This window comes from Talpa europaea (genome assembly GCF_964194135.1).
Source record: "Talpa europaea genome assembly, chromosome: 4".
NCBI classification, from domain to species: Eukaryota; Metazoa; Chordata; class Mammalia; order Eulipotyphla; family Talpidae; genus Talpa; species Talpa europaea.
The window spans coordinates 73465538-73483375 of NC_140070.1; the positions used below are offsets into that span (position 1 = coordinate 73465538).

The 17838-nt window shown below is 34.7% G+C and overlaps 1 protein-coding gene across 1 annotated transcript in view; it reads left to right on the forward strand.

Moving 5' to 3' along the window:
- The window catches only part of ROBO2 (roundabout guidance receptor 2), a gene marked incomplete at both ends in the record, with an annotated part of 564315 nt that overhangs the window by 517763 nt on the left and 28714 nt on the right, over nt 1–17838 (forward strand). The window contains 4 exons of the mRNA XM_084232633.1: nt 134–261; nt 6381–6662; nt 7074–7199; nt 12074–12230. Coding sequence (XP_084088759.1) covers nt 134–261; nt 6381–6662; nt 7074–7199; nt 12074–12230 — 693 coding nt within the window. The remainder of the gene's footprint in view (nt 1–133; nt 262–6380; nt 6663–7073; nt 7200–12073; nt 12231–17838) is intronic.

Below are 17838 nucleotides of genomic sequence, written 5' to 3' on the forward strand. Positions count from 1 at the left end.
TTGAAGTTCCTTAATTCTGGAGAACCTACATATTTTAATTTGAAGTGAATTGTTATTTAATTATTTAATCCATTTTAGTGCCTAAGACTGGTTTCCAAATCTCTCTTTGTGCTCCATTTCATTTCTGTTTTAGCCGTCCAGGTCTTCTAAATGCTGGTGACCCCAGTTATCCATGGCTTGCTGATTCATGGCCAGCCACTAGCTTGCCTGTAAACAATAGCAATAGTGGCCCAAATGAGATTGCAAATTTTGGGCGTGGAGGTAAGTTGTGTTTTTCACATTTCTGTTATTTGTTATTGTTTCCTTTACTTTCCTAGATGTTTTTAAAAAGACACCCTGGACAACATTTTATTCCATATTTGAATTTAATATTGTATAATACTAACAGTGTTATATATTTGCTAAATATTTCATTATAAAACTTGCATCTATATTAGCCTGAGTAAAAGTAAGCTTTTAATGAAGTCATTACTAACCCAGAAGATTAAAACGACCATAATTTAAACTCCAAAAATAAGAGAGCTATTGACCTGTTGAGAAATGAATGAATTTTTTTTTAAATATTTATTTATTTATACAAGCGCTGGGTACAATCAGAAGCGCGGGAAGGTGAGAGAATTCACCAGAGCCAGAGCGGGGAACAGAACAGGCAGACTGATGAAGAAATACACTGCTGAGGGGAGCAGCGGGCGCAGCAGGAGAGGATCAAACCGGTGTTGCAGAAGCTGCGGGCAGCTTCGCAGCCCAGTGCTCAACCACTGTGCCACCAGGGGAGGCCCCAAATGAATTTTCTAATGACATAATAATACATTTTGTTATTAAGACTATAAGTACAACATACTAAATCGGGAATTAGGCTGCTTTAGCTTTGGGAGTCATCATTTCACTTTTCTAAGCCTCATTTATGATATATGTATCAAGTGTGAACTATATACCTGTCATCATGGCAAACAGCAAAATATAACAGTGATATAAAGACAGGTGGCCCTTCGCCTCATGTAATATATTCTATAAGGAGTTGATATTAAATAAATATAACAAGTTGAGAAAGAACTTTTTTTGTACATACCATAAATGAAAGTCAAAAAGGTAATAAATATGTGACATGCTCAAACCTTTAAAATTTGATGTCAGGTTATTGCAAGGAGACAAAATTGGACCCACTATAAATGATCATCATATGATCTCCCACTCCACATTTGAACCAGTCAACAGGAGGGTGATAGGTTTAGAACAGAGAAATCTCTGGTCCCAGTTTTTGACAGATATATATGTGTTTTCCACTGGCAAACGAATTGCACGGACAGGAAATGAATTGTCTCCACATTTGAGGACTGCCCATCTGGAGTCCGAAAGGCCCATATACAATGTTATTTAATTCGATATCTGATTGAAAGGTTAAATTAGTCAAAAATGCATAAGCAGTGTGTGGAAAAGGTACAACCATAGTTCAACCTCCAGAAATAAGAGAGCTATTGACCTATTGAGAAATGAATGCATTTTTCTAATGACATGTATAAAGTGCAAGGCAACAAAGGTGGTTAAGGAATACAGACAAAGAAGGCTTTAAACATTGTCCAAAGCGTAATCAGAAACCATCGATGAAAGGTTTAAGAAGACAATTCTGGGATCCCAGTTCTGTTTTAAGTCATTCAGCCTGCTGTTGTCTGGAGAGTGAAATGAGTGGAAAATTGGGGTGATTAATTAGGAGTGTAGGGTTATACTCCAAGAAAATTTGGATGAATCCACTGGACGATTTCTATACTTCTAGGTAGAATTAATGCAAGAGACCTAGGGTAGGGTTAAAATATTCTGAGTGCATTATGAGGCTCAAGGGTAGATTTCACTTGTTTGAGTATAAAATTATACTCAGTGAGTAATCATATAGACACTGGTATTTGCTCTTTAAGAATAGAATATAGAGGCCTCCCCTGGTGGCACAGGCGGTTGAGCGCCATGCTGTGAAGCTGTCCGCAGCCTCTGCAGTGCTGGTTCAATCCCGGCCAGCCAGAGAGGGTCCCACATGGCGTGGCCAACCTCTCTTGTCTCGCCTGCTGCTCCCCTTAGCAGTGTATTTCGTCAGTCTGCTGTTCTGTTCCCCACTCTGTCTCTTGTGAACCCTCTCACCCTCCCGTGCATCTACCCTGTACCCTGGTTCTTGTATAAATAAATAAATAAATCTTAAAAAAAAAAAAGAATAGAATGCAGGGCCTCCCTGGTGGTGCAGGTGGTTGAGCGCAGCACTGTGAAGCAATCTACAGCCTCCGCAGTGACGGTTCAATCCCTGCTGGCCTCAGAGCAACCCACATGGGGAGCCAAGACCTCTCCTATCTCGCCCACTACTCCCCTCAGCAGTGTATTTCGTCAGTCTGCTTGTTCTGCTCCCGACTCTGTCTCTGGTGAATCCTCTCACCTTCCTGCACATCTGGCCTGTACCCCAGCTCTTGTATAAATCAAAAATAAATCTTAAAAAAAAAGAATAGAATGCAAACACATGCTTTAATATATTAAAATGGTATTTCAAATAATAAACTTAAAAATTATTGCACAACTTGTATTCTATATATTACAACTCCCAAAAGGGGAGAAAAACGCCCATTTTCCAAATAAAATACAGAAAATAATCATACCTTCCTCAAGGGGTATGTAATGAGGATTGAATGGATGGCTACATGGTTTAGCACAAAACTCAATAAATACATGCCTGCTTGGTATCATTGGAGAAGATGAGAGGATAGACAGTAAGTTTTATGACTCCTCAGATTCGTGATTACCCTCTGTAATCAAGTGCACATCTCTTAGGATTCTCACTTGCCCAGAGCCTCTGAGAGTAACTGCCTCCCTAAGTGACTAAACTTGGGACCTTCAATTATAAGCTATCACTTCCCCATGGGCAGATTCCAAAGCTCAGCATCTCCTCAGCAGGAAAGCAACACTCTCCTTACTGCCCTGCTCAGATTGATTTTATCAAAAGACATTGGTTTCCAAATTTTATAAATCATGTTATAGCTCCCTCTTTGCCTTTTATATTTATATTGGAAAGACATGCCATTCTAACTGTTTATCAATAAATAAATACCTAAAGATGGTAAAAGTACTTTTTTATTTTTTTTTTCTGTTTCCAGCAGGCTACACTAACCTCTAAAATGTCTCAGTCTAATTTGGCCAAGTAGTTAATCTGTAGGCTTTCAAGACTTTTCTTTATATTAACCTCATTTTCATGACATGATATATTTCACTGATGAACATCAAAGCCACAAAAAGTTTTTGCAGGGTTTACTCTGTCTCTTTTCATTGTAGTAGACATTTTAAGTATTTACTATGCACCAGAAATACTGTTTTTGTACATTGTATTTCCTTCTCATAATAAATGTATGACATAGAAAATCATTTTTCCATTTTAAGTGTCAAGAAACTAAGGTTTATCAAGAAGAATAATGTGAGATCTGACTCTAAGCCTAAATTCTTTTACCTATCCTGCTCTGCAGTTCTAAAATTGGGATTCTAATGTTGATTATATAATTGGTAGGAAAAATATCATGGATACTGACATTTTCCCTTTAAGAACAGGTTATCTGTACATGTTCAAATGTAAAGGCAATAGTATTTTGAATAATAAAGTTACTCATTATTGCATAAGTCTGTATTTTATCAACACAAACAAGTTATAAAAATTCTTTTAACCAGTTAGTGTGTACTTATTCTATTCAAAACACTAGGTGAGGAATTGTGGAAATACAGACATTTCCAAATAAGTTATGATACAGTGAAGTAAACAATTATTCATACAATAATGCAAACAAAGCATAACCAAGCAAAATGCATAACCATGCAGATAAATCTCTAGAATGAATTATGAGTAATTTTAACTGTACAGAAGGGTTTTTATAATTAATAGGTTCCCAAATTCAAATATTCAAGTCACACTCTCTAAAGCACTAAGGATGGGTAGGTGAACGCAGTAAGAATGGGATGTGGGAAGTCCTGCCAGAGAGCAGGTGGCAGCACCTGTTCAGGTCTGGCTGTGGGAGGAAGGCTGGACCAGAGTTCTAATCCATAAGCTGTAAGAGGGAACCCCACATCCAGCTATTAATGTATAATCTTCCAAATTTTCAATATTGGGATAAGACAATATTTTAAAAATGAAGAGTGATCGAATAATATTTGAAGGAACTATACAACCTACAAATCAAACGAAAAACACTTGGGCTTGAAGGGCTGACTGTAATTTCATCTTAGCAGAGAGATATTCTATTTCTAGACTCATAGTTTTAATTGTTGCAGAGTAGCATTATATGGGATTAGATTCTTCCTCTACTTTTTTTTCCATTTTGAACACTTGAAAACACACAACCACTTTCAAAACTGTGACTGAAGTGATTCCAATCTAAATCTGAAGTTTTGGAGAACCTCAAGTTCAAGATGTCAGGAAACTGGGAAGGATCTATTTTTATAATTTTGGTATATTATTTAAATTTTTAAATTGGAGAATAAATATAAAACTGATACTTGACAATGAAATATGCTTCTTAATTAGATTTTCTGATTACTTTATAGCTGAAAACAAAGTGGGCAAGAAAGCAGTTGTGAAATTCTGAACTCTAAAAGCAATTTTATTTACTTATATAAAATTGGTGAGATATAAATTTTAATTTAATGTCCATTGATATTCATTTAAAAATACTTACTTCAATTAAATACATATCCACCAAACTGTAAATCAAATTAGAATCCAGAATTCAAAACCCTCAGAGAGACTTGCATTATACCGTATACAGTATACATTTTATTTTTTATTTTTATTTTTTCATAACTATTAGCCTATCTTTATTTATTTTTCTTTTTTAAGATTTATTTATTTATTTATAAAAGCACCGGGTAAAGTCAGAAGTGCAGGAGGGTGAGAGAATTCACCAGAGCCAGAACGGGGAGCAGAACAGGCAGAAGGAACGAAGTCCACTGCTGAGGGGAGCAACGGGCAGCAGGAGAGGTCTGCGCGCCATGTGGGAACCTCCCTGGCGGCCGGGGCGCTGCAAGAGGCTGCGGGCACCTTCGCAGCCCAGTGCTCTCAACTGCTGCACCACCAGGGGAGGCCCTACAGCATACATTTTAAATCTCTTGTTCCTGTTGATAGAGAAAACAATTTTTAGCTTTTGTGAAATGCAAAAATAATATTTTTATAAAAATCGTTATTTCAAGTACTGTTGGATAACATCAAATATAAAAGTTTTAAAATATCTTGACCGAACTCCTACATCAGTTTTCTCCTTGTGATGTCAACTTTGTTTTGTTACTGAGATAATTTGGTTTGCTACTTAATATTACAGTACTGGAACTTGTTCAGAATTTCTTGTCCTGAAGAAATCAAGTAGGTTTATGATCTTAAGTCCCATGAAGTTTGGCTTTCAGAGCATAGGTTCTTAAAGAATATGCCATACTTTAGATTCACTTTTAACTTTATATAATTTAAAAGAGTTGGATATGGTGATTTATTTTTTGATTCATTTAGTATCTTTTCTCTGACAAAGAAAAATAAAAGCTCAGGAGCGAGGTGGCAGTTCTGTGTTACAAGCATTGTGTAAGGATAATTCAGCACACCAAAATGATAAGTGGACTGATTGATATTCAGTGTCATTCCTGAAGTTTAATTTTACTCTTGCTATATTACAACCTGAAACCCTAATTCTCTACTTCTAAGAGTTAGAAGCATAAATTAAACTCACTGATCACTCAGATTTCCTTTTCTGTAGTTAACTTCTGCAGTATTGTTAAAATGACTTATTCATGAAACTGTTCCTTTGTTACCAAGGGGGGTGGAAGGGGGGGGACATGTTTGCTACTATCAGTTACACTCCATTTCCAAAGCTGTGAAATCAATTCAGATAAAGGGCAGGTTGAAACTCAGGAAAAAAAAAAGTATGTCATAATCTGCACAGTATAATTTTGGGATTTTTGTGTCTATTCAGCAGTTTTATTCCCTGCCTTCTGGGACAAAGTGGGAAAAGGAGTTTTATCCATGGTTTGTAGATTCACTATTACAAATGCTTTGTAAAGAGCTAAAAATTTCATGGGTTTTAGAATAGAACGAACAACTGCAGGCATTTTTCAGTAGTGAATATCCCAAACTTCTCTTTCATGGTTGAGGAAGGTGGGGGAGGGGTATGTGAGCAGTGAGACGTGAAGGGCGCGCAGTAGCTGCCTGTCACCGAGGCTGATAGTGGGCGATGGTTGTACATCATCTCCCCTTCATTGGCTCATGAAGCCCATCTCAGCTAAAATGCAAACGTGCGGCATGACACATTTATTTTTCATCTTCTATCCTGAGAGTTTTGGATTTCCTGTGCATCATTAAATTGTTTCATTTTCTATGTTCACCACAGATGTGCTGCCACCAGTTCCAGGCCAAGGGGATAAAACAGCAACGATGCTTTCAGATGGAGCCATTTATAGCAGCATTGACTTCACTACCAAAACCACTTACAACAGTTCCAGCCAAATAACACAGGCTACCCCATATGCCACGACACAGATCTTGCATTCCAATAGCATACATGAATTGGCTGTCGACCTACCTGATCCCCAGTGGAAAAGTTCAATTCAGCAAAAAACAGATCTGATGGGATTTGGTTATTCTCTACCTGATCAAAACAAAGGTAACAATGGTGAGTCAGGTTGTTTCTTGAGGACTTACTTTCATATCATTTGTGCATGAGATAGAAATTAGTATTCGTTGTTCAGTTCAGTGATTCATCACCAGGTTTGCTACCTAAACTAAAAAAAAACCAAAATCTCGGCATGTATTCAGAACCTTGCACAATCCCTACCACCGCCACCACCACCTCCACCACTGTCGCTACCACCACACACCAACACCAATTGGTTCCATCCTTTTAGATCGTTTTCAATAGATTGATCAGCAATCCATCTCTACTTCCATTAGGACAGGATAGACAAAACATTCCTCCACCGTCCCACAACATCTGCTTCTGAGTTGCTAACTGCATGTTCTGCATGGGCTTGTGCTGTGAACTAATCACATGATGCCACTATGACCTCTGCCCTTTAACCCTTAGCCTTACTTTACATCCCTGACTACCGATTGGCTGAGGGATTGTCTAATAGAATGCCACACAACCAGTCACAGGATTTCAGCACCACCAGCTCTCACAACAGCTCAGAGAGGAGTGGCAGTCTCTCAGGTTGGTCTAATCACAGTAAGGAGAAATATTTGTTTGTCACCAGCATATGACCTGTGTTCCATAGAACCATGAAGAGTACTGAATCACAACTCACTATCAGGCATTTATCTTTCAATGACAATAATAGTTATCCTAATGAAATCATGCTGGGGGAGGGGGTAAAATATCACTGTCCCTTTATGTACTGAGAATGCAAGCCTGGATTTATAGAAAATAGATGCCATTTAATGAAATACTACACATTAAAGGGAAGATGAGTTTTATTGAACTTGAAGAGTCGATAAGTTTACCAGAAAAAAATCACACAGGAAAGTCAGTTTAATGGCATGGATGCCAAAAGATGAATTCAACTAAAATGAACATGATTTTAGAGATTTTTCATGACACTAGGATTCCAGGATGTGGCTTCTTATTTTTGGACAATCTTTCCAAAATGTCATATAATAGCAATTATTATATATTGAATAATAACATTTAGAAGGTGCTGATATCATGCTAAACAAGAATGTTAATATGAGAAATTACTGTTCACATATAAGTATTAAAAAATAATCTTACATATTGATAATTCTTTTATGATGTAACTTTTAATATCCATTTGAGATATATTAACTAAATTAGCTACTTTTTTTTTAAGATTTATTTATTTATTTATGCAAGCACTGGGTACAGTCAGAAGTGTGAGAAGGTGAGAGAATTCACCAGAGCCAGAGTGGGGAACAGAACAGGCAGACTGACGAAGTACACTGCTGAGGGGAGCAGCAGGCCTGGCAGGAGAGGTCTGCGTGCCATGAGGGACCCTCGCTGGTGGCTGGGGATGGAACCAGCACTGCAGAGGCTGCGGGCAGCTTCGCAGCCCAGCGCTCAACTGCTGTGCCACCCGGGAGGCCCCAAATTAGCTACTTTTAATAGAAATATCATCTAGCACTTGTGGAGAAAAATGCCTTTTACCAGACAGAAATGTATACTTATCATAGTAAATATCAGGGATATTTACTCCAACCTCAAGCATTTTATCCCTAAAATGAGGAGGTCATAGACATACTCCAACTTCCCCACATAACATATACATTGTATGACTGATGACCTTATCTGCTCATTTCTAATTGATTCCATTACCCTATTTGCTTTTATATATATATATATTAATGACATGCTATTTAATTTCATGGAGAGTTTTGGGGGTTTTTAAGCACAGGTTCTTAATAAAACAACCTTATGAACTGTCACAGACTATCAGACATCAAGGACATGAAGAGTTAACTCTTTTACATCATTAGGGTAACATTTACTAAATGACTTTTCCTCAGGAGATAGAATCCTTTCAATCTGAAAATGTTAATGCTCTCTCTTCCTTCCAAAATGAGCCATTTGCTCTTCTTAGCTATTGGTAGAATGAGACACATCATAGAACACAGAAAATTTTAAACATCTGTTATGAATTTAAACTGACTTAGTAATATAAGGAAAAATTTTGAGTAACTAACCTTATATGTCATTTATTTATAATGAGTCCCACGATTATACTGAATAATTAAAAAGTAATATAGCCTAGGCTTATGTCATTCGAGATACGTAAAGTCTCCAGCAACATACACATAAAAAAATTATATATACTGTAAATTATGGATCACCTAAGACTTGCTGTGAATCATTCATTAAATATTCTGTATATGTTGATTGCTGCTGAGTTTTAAAAGTTGTCTTTGAGTAATTGTAAGCAGAATACAATTCACAATAGTGCTTACTGCTTTTTTGAATCCATTAATCTCCTGAGTGACATTTATATATATCTATGAATTATATTAACTACTTCATCTACATTTGAATACGAAATTACTTAAATCGGTGATAGAAAGCATTCTATCAGAGGTGAGCAGTGTGAAGATATATTCTCTTCTTAGTTTAGTCCAGTTGAGTTTGCTATTATAGTCTGCTTTAGCTTTATAATCATAGTCATGTTTTCTAAGGATCAGATTTAAGATCAAACTATCCTATGGATATATAATAATTTCATTTTATGAAATTTTCTAAATTTTTGCACAGTGATGAAACCAATTTGAAATGATCACAGTAATCAGGAAACTTGAATATTTCTAATTATTTTAGTGGATTTCTCATCTTTCTTGAAGCACTTTTATAATTTGCTCAGTAAATAAGTTCTGAGAACTTCTGATAAAAATACAGCCATTTAAAAAGTATAAAAGAAATCTCAGATCTTTCAAAATGGTATCTATAATCATACTTATATAATGAATATATACATTGCACACATATATTATAGCATTAGTAATAATAGCTGGATCTTTTTATATACCAGTAATTAAAAAAATAATATAACTTACTAATTTGAAAGTGGAATTTCTCTTTTCTCTATGGAAGTCATTTTTTCAGCACAAATAAATGTAAATTCAGATATTTACATTTTGAGTTGAAGAAAGATGGACCAAATTTGCTTGCAAGTCATCAAAATATGTTCCCCTAAATCATGGGCAAGTAATTCTCACCTGAAAATGCTTGAGGATTCTTTGGCTGCAATTAACAGCAACAGACATTAGTTCCCTTAGTTCATTCAATGTTTAGGTCTGAGAAAGAGAATTTAACTTCCCTTGGCTTTTGCCAGCCGCACACCACCTTGATGAGAACTTAGCTCTCAGATCCATGCAAAGAGAAAGCAGGGAAAGTTAGTTCATAGTGCTACTAAGTCTGCTAACAAATAGAAAGCAGAAATTTCCCCAGAGAGGGGATAGGAAGCCCTTGAAATCCCCTTTTATGAATCAGCTTTGTTTCCAAAATACATTTTTTTAAATCAGCTTCTTGGAAAAGTATAAGTAATGGCTTTGTTGACCTTGGACAAGGACTTCAACAGATTTGGGTTCAGAGACCCAGAAATAGTTATTTCCAGTGAAGCTGCTACATTCTAAATTGTTTTTTCTCTGACCGTGTGAAAATGGACCACATAACACTCAGAAAAAATACCTGTGTTTTCTCATCTATAAAATGGAGATATAATAACTTGTCTTTTCATGTCACTTCTCATGTTGGTCACGTAACATTTCTAAAAGAGCCCTAAAAAGTGAGAAGAGCATGGTACACAAATGTATAAAGGAGGAGCAACTAGGGGAAAAGCTATAAAAGATGTATGGCCCAAACTATTCCTCTTTTGATTACTAAAATGAAATACATGCAATATTTAATTGTTTGTGATTTGAGTAGGTTATCAGGAAACAAAGGATAAAGGGCCGTCTACCTGAAAGACAGAAATGACGGATTTAAATTTAGGCGAGTTTATTATTCTCATTTTGAGAATAAGGCTAATTCTGAGTTCTCTCTGGCTCTAGAAGTGTGTGTGATGAAGCCTGTAGAAAAGGGTAGAACCAGGTTTGCTCTGAGACAGGGACTAGGAAAGTGTAATAACGACTGATATTTATCGTGTATTCTGTACATTCTAAGCTCTTTGCATGCATTATCTCTCGTAATCTCAAAATACCTGCAAGAGTTGTAACCACATCCATGGAAATTAAGCGATATTTATTAACTTACTAAGTAGGTGAGAAATTAGTCTTCAAACACAGAGGTCTTGCTTGTAGCCTGAAAGCACAGCTGCCTGCTCTCCTTCCGCTTAATACCTTCCGTTCTGTGAAAGCACTTTCTTTGCACAGTTGCGCTTTCCTGTGTGTGCCTATGTACACATGATCTAGAAAATAGATATATTTCTATAAATAGCAAGTGTATGTATGTATAGTTTCACAGTTTTTTCTGGCACTCATGTAGTAATTATGTTATTATTAAAATATGTAATTCTCTGAATTGGCGGATGCAGATTAGTAACTGGTAGAACAAAACAACTGAGATTTTTAGTAATATCTCGTTGCTCGATAGTGCAGCTACAGATATTTGAGGCTCACAGCTTTTCGTTCTGGAAAGATGAAGTCTTGGGAGTAAGGACAATGTCTTTTTTTGACAAGTTACCCATGTTCCGCTGAAGCTTCCTTTGTCATTTGGTTGAAGGGGTATCCTACATTCAGCTTTGGCCCATCTCTAAGGAAGATCTATCTACCAAGTTTTGAAAGAGTGAACAAGTGTACAGTACTGTACAAATGATTAATTTTATTTTTATATTTCACTGAGTTCCAGTAATTCCAAATATGACTCATGCTCATGTGTGGATGAATCTATTTTGATTACAGTTGTATTGAAACTGATGATTCTGTTTCCATTACATCCCCCTTCTCTGTTTGGAATTCTGGGAAAGATTATGCTTCAAACATCTGGGAACTTGTCTCATTATATGCCAAAATAATTGTGCCATTAATTAGTTATAAATTTTATAAAATACACTATTGGGAAAGATTTACAGACATCTAGCAGATTGTAGCTGATTGATTTTTATCAGTACTTTTGAGAGAAAAATGTTACTCTCCTGGATTAATTAAACTGAGTAAATTCTAATGGAAAAGTTTAGCCTGTATCCTTAGACACTGCATTTTCCACTGAGAGAGATTATGCAAAAGAGCATTATAAATGCACCAAAATCTGACATTTGAAAGAATTTGCTGTGGCCCATTATTTTGTCTAACAATGAAAACGTGGATGCAGCTTATATGAATAAATCAATAAATGTGCTTTTGCTGCAGCATCCATGTTTTTGGTTTATTCAGCTCTGCAGTTAATGCATTGGGAAAGAAACAATATCATTTTTGAGTGATTTATAAAAATGTTTTTCTGATTATATCATCTCATTGTTTGTAGCTTTTCACAACTGCAACATACTGATTTTCATTCTTTCAAAACATAAATACATCTTCCCATCAGATGTACTCTGTGACTTCCAGTATTTTGGTAGCTCTGAATAAATGCATTATTACTTTCAGGTGGGAAAGGTGGAAAAAAGAAGAAAAATAAAAACTCTTCTAAACAACAGAAAAACAATGGATCAACCTGGGCCAATGTTCCGCTACCTCCTCCCCCAGTCCAGCCCCTTCCTGGTACAGAGCTGGAACACTATGCAGTGGAACAGCAAGAAAATGGGTAAAAATGCTTTCTATACCAACCACAGCCCAGGGCTGTGCTGTGCTCTCCAGTGTGCATTTTTGTCTTTATCTTGTGTTCTCTTTCTGTTTTCCCTGCCCACTTCCGAGACTGTTCATTGCTTCCCCTCTCTTTTATTGTTTGCGCCACCTATATATTTTAAGCTGATAGATACAACACAGCACATATTGAGGACCTGAAGCCTTGGCCGTCGAGTGCCTCAGATTGTCTGCAATCATGATAATGCAGCTTCCATTTATAATATTGCTTGTTAGTTTGAAAGCAAGTGCCCACAGCTCTGTGAACTAAAGAGCCACTCCTGATAAGGGCTGAAAAGGGAATTAAAATAACCTTCTTCATCATCCCTCACAGTTTTCTAACGACTTGATGTCTGGACATAGCAGGGCGCCCACTGTCGCGTGCCCCATCACAATGGGATAATTGTAGGGTCCTGGCTAGTGAGTAGAACTTTAATCATCAGCTTTGATGGGAATTTAGGGACCAGAACAATAAAAGAGGTTCAAGCCAATGCACATTCTGTAACAAAACCCATTTAAGTTAGAAAATTTCCTTTGAGGGTCTTTAAATGTGACCAGTTTCCTTATTCTTTCGCAAACATCTCCAAAGAGTTAGTTATATCCTCTGTTCGTTTAAGTGTGAATTGATTTGAAGGCAGAAAGACACGGATACTTTTTATTATTTTAATGCCCAAAAAGCAAATTAGAAATGTATTCAATCTTTTTTCTTATACTAATTCTAATTGCTCTTATTCCTCACAATTGCTGAATCCCCATTGCTTTTGACTGAAACTGGAAAATGCAAAATTAAAACAGGTTTTCTTCTTCCATGTGTTTATTAAAAATATGTAGTTATTAAAATAGCTACATTTATTTGAATAATGATTTTATTAGCATTCTTGTTTCACATAAGAATCACATGTACATGCTTATGAGTTTTTTTTCTCGTCTCCTTTTCTTTTTATGTAATTGCTCTCTTGGAAGTCTCCAGATTAATTTCACTAACTAGAATTTTCTGTCATGCTTGCTTTCTCAAAAGACCTTCATTTGCCTTTTCTGCTAGTTAATAATATAAATACATGTGTACTAAATATATGCATTATGCATACAGATAAATATGTATACATATACATATATATAAGAAAGAAAAAAATCAGTATATTTTTACTTGTGTTTTTTTTTCTCTCTTTCCAAAGGTTTTATTTGCTTCTGTGGGATTATTGTCCCCATAAATATGCATATGATTTTTACTTAACTTGTTTTTTAAAGTTTATGTTTGAAATATGACACTGAGACCATACCCTTTTTCTCTGACTTAAAAATGAAACTTCTAAGTGTGATCTTACGTAATGCATGTCAGTGCTATCAGTGTGTCAATATCACATGGATACTGGGGCAAAGAAAAAAACAGAGATATGTATTCCACAGGAAAAGATTATTACAGGGCTTGGTCATCTGTTTTTTAAGACTGTTGTCAGAATGGGCAAATGGCACTTATAACTTGGAGGAGGTAGTAGTGCTGTTAAACAGTTAAAAGAAGAATCTCAACATCTGATCACATGAAAATTATAGATATTTGGAATCTTTCTCTTTTTTTTCTTTTCCCAGTAAGTCTACTTAAAAAATACATAGACTAAGATAATACCTAATGTTTCTCATGGATTTTATTACCAATAACACCTATAACCCATTGAAATAAAATTAATTCATTCAAAATAAATGCTAAGCTTGTCATTTGATTTTATTGCCTAGCAGTAGAATTGGAAATGGTCATTTAATGAAAGAAATAGTACATAATGGTATCGGTTTTAATTTCTTGACACATTATTTTAAGAACATTGAGATATTACAATTATTTTTATTTGAAATTGTCAATTATTTTAATATCCATGCAGAATCCATATGTTACACATTCTTTTTTTTCTGAAATATTTCTAAAGAAATCCATTTGCTATTTTAGATATGAAATGGAATACATATTTTGACTATATATGTTAAAAGTCCGTGTGGCATGTACTTTCATGCTTATTTTCCTTCAAAATTTTTGCCTTCAATAACTAGTACTTGCTGAAAAAGTGATATCACTCTTAACAAAACAGTGAGGTATTAACCTGTCAGTAAGCTGACAGAAAAGTTCAGGTTTATTCTTTGAACTTTGTTATTGAAGATTACTACTTGAAAGTTCTTCTTTAAGTTGTTTCTAATAAAAATAAACATTTTAATGTCAATATGATAAAAATGAATTTAAAAAAGTAAATTTGGGATGATTTTTGTCTAACCAGTTTTATGTTTTCTAAAGGGAAAACCTTGTAATACTGGAAAGGAAAGGTTTTTGAATACTTCCTAAATGTTTATACACCTCTATTCATTGAATATTAGAACTCTTAATGGTGACCTTAATATAGCGTATCTACATTGATTCTCAATGATGAGCATCTGAAATTTATATAATGCAATGCAGTTTTAATCAAAACAAAGAATTTTTTAAAAATCAAATATTTCACAAAAGAACTTTTCTAGAGAATTGTCCATATGCTTTGATTTGAAATGTTCATAATTCAGGCTGAAGACTTTTTGAAACATGAAATATAAAAGTTTTGGTGTTCCCTTTTTGCTTTTAATGATTTTGATTTCTAACAACCAAGGATGTTGCAGTTACACTGGTGGTGATAGTTTCTATTGTTTTTGTGCACCATAATAAAGAATTAGTTAAACACACACATTTTTATGTACGTAAGTATTAAGCCCAATGTTGTGAAGGAAAGCAATGGAAACAGATGGGATGAGTACATGGTTAATAAAAAAGATATGATTTCTGATCTTGAGAGAAGTGGAAGGTAGAGACCAGAATCTGCACACACTATTTTTCATGGCAAGCCTGGATAGGCAATATGCACACAATAATAATTTGCATATATGAAGGGATAATGCCAGAGGTGCCTAGGGAAATCTTATAGACATTGAGTTTTCAGGTAAATCTTAAATTATTTATTCACAAATAATATTAAAGTTGGGGGTTTCTTGAGTACCAGACTCTGAGTCAGAAACAGTAAAGACAAAGAAAATGAGAAATTGTGTCTAATATAAAATCACCAATGATCCAAAGTAGATTGCTAAGTAATAACCAAAAAAAAAAAAGTTACTACTGTTGCCACTGTCTGTGCAGATGGAGAAATATTTTCCTCCTCAAAGACAAAGAGTAAAATGAAATGAAATAAAAGATGAGACTAAAAGGAACATCCCATTAGTCCTAGCAATCCCCACTCTTCCTTCAAAACCCCACCCTATTCCAGTTAAAATTACTTGCCTTCCCTTTTCCCCTCCATTATTCCTTCAGCTTATGCATCCAATGTAGCACTCATCACGTTGCATTCTAATATTTTTCTGTATCGTCAGCACCTGGAATCTGTTGTATGAGGTGGTATTTGTTGAATTTGAAATATGCATGGGCAGGATATAATCTGAGATGATGTCTTCAGCCTATTTGTGATAACTTGTTCTCATAGGAATCTGATCTTTGGATATAAATTAGGGATTGGAAGACATGAGACAGGATACAGGTTGATAACATGTGGGATACTGCAATAAAATGGACAATATTAAAGAAAATATTAAGGGAATAAAATAGGATAATGGCAGTGAGGTGGAGGGAAAGTGATACATTTTGAAGCCATACCTACCTCAGAATTGTCACAATTTTGAAAAGATTGTATCTTTTTTATTGCAATGTTTGTTTCTGAAGTTTAGGTATCATCAGTTTTCTCTCCAAGTCTTTTTTAGTATATCCCCCCAACAATATAAAATATCAGAAGTTATTCAAATATGTCTCCAAATGAAAAATATGTGATATTAATTCAATACTATAGCAACCATGGTAAATGTTCTCTCTCATCAATATGCCTCTCTAAGCTTTACCAAACATGTTAAAATGTTTGTTCCTAACTATAAATATAATGTATTTTTATTACAGTTATGTGATGCTACAGAGAATTCAGAAGTAATTAAATAGAAAACTAGTGCTTTGCTTTTGTTATTGCAATTAGAGATTGGCAAGCTTTTGAGGGTGTTGAACTTCATTGTATTTTTATTAATGATTTGGTATTTGTATCTGGCCTTTAACTACTCAGTTCACATACACATTGATTTATTGTCATCTTTCTTATTATTCACGAGTCAAGACAGATAATATGATGCCTCATACTACACTGACAAAAAGTCAAAGAATAAAGCTTCTCTAAAAAGACTGGCCAAAAGACCTTTGGAAAGGCATTAGAAACATTCTCACAGTCTTTTTTAATGTTACTAACAAGAAAAAGTCAAAATTCCATCACTCAAATAGGATATATATCTTTAAATGTGAAAGAAGTTCTAAAAACAGAGCTACACTTTTCATAACATTTACAGTGTCATTTGTTTCTTGTCTTCTTCAGAAACTGCATGAGACCTAAATATCTGTTGTTCTGGATCAAATATATTAAAGCAGGCGTAACTTAGACATGATGAGCAGTTCTCCCTCACATATATATGTGCTATGTCCCAACCTGCTTTCATTATTCTCTCATGTTCTTCTAGTCTTTCTTTTTTTTCCCCCCCTCTCTCTCCAGTTCCTACTTTTCATGTAAATCATTGACATTAATTCATGGACTTTTCACCACTTTACTTACAGGGTAGAAAGCTAGATTGCTACAGTTATAGATTATCCTTGTGGGAGAAAAAAAACAAACATGGAACAGTTGATGGTAAATACTGTTCTAGTTAAAAGGAATAGCTAATGATTTTTTTTTTAAATTAGCATCTTGTGCAGGTTATTTTATAATATCAAAAATTGTGGGGGGGAGTGTTAGACTTTCCTTTGCATGATGAAATTTGATTAATAAAAAATGTTTAGTGAAACTAATTATAATTTTTCTATGTTATCTTAACAGAGGATGCATATAACATTGTTTCTTCATTTTCTTATGTTTTTCTGCATTTTATTCCATAAAAAAGTTTCCTTTATATTGTTGGAAGTAAGAATAATTCACTCTTTATGAAACTGGAATATTTTATGAAATAATCGACTAACTCCATTTGAATGATTGAATATATAAACATGTTCTTCTTTTATTCAAATTTATTACATCTGGCATAAGTCAATGTAGGTAATAAAAGTACATACACTAGTTTATGGAACAAAAAATGAGCCATTCTGTAACAAGTTATATGGAGTAAATTAAATTATAATTATTAATGAAGAATAACAGCTTGTATATCCCATACTAACAATGGGGGATTTTTTTAATTAGGTTTCTTACATATACTGTTGCTTGCCTTAACAAAGTATTTGGAGTCAAATAAGTAAATTAAGAAAAAGAAACTTAATGAAGCAATTTGTAGATTTTCATTTGAAATGAATAACTATGCTTATCACCTACTATTTTTAAGATATTATGTCAAGTGTTGCAAACAAGGATAATTCGATGCCATAACTTTAATGTAGCTCAAATCCACTAAAGGAAAATACACTTAACATTTGAAAGGTGAGATAACACAATAAATTAGAAAATAGTTAAAGGTACCAACATTGGAAATGACATGACAATGTATAATCA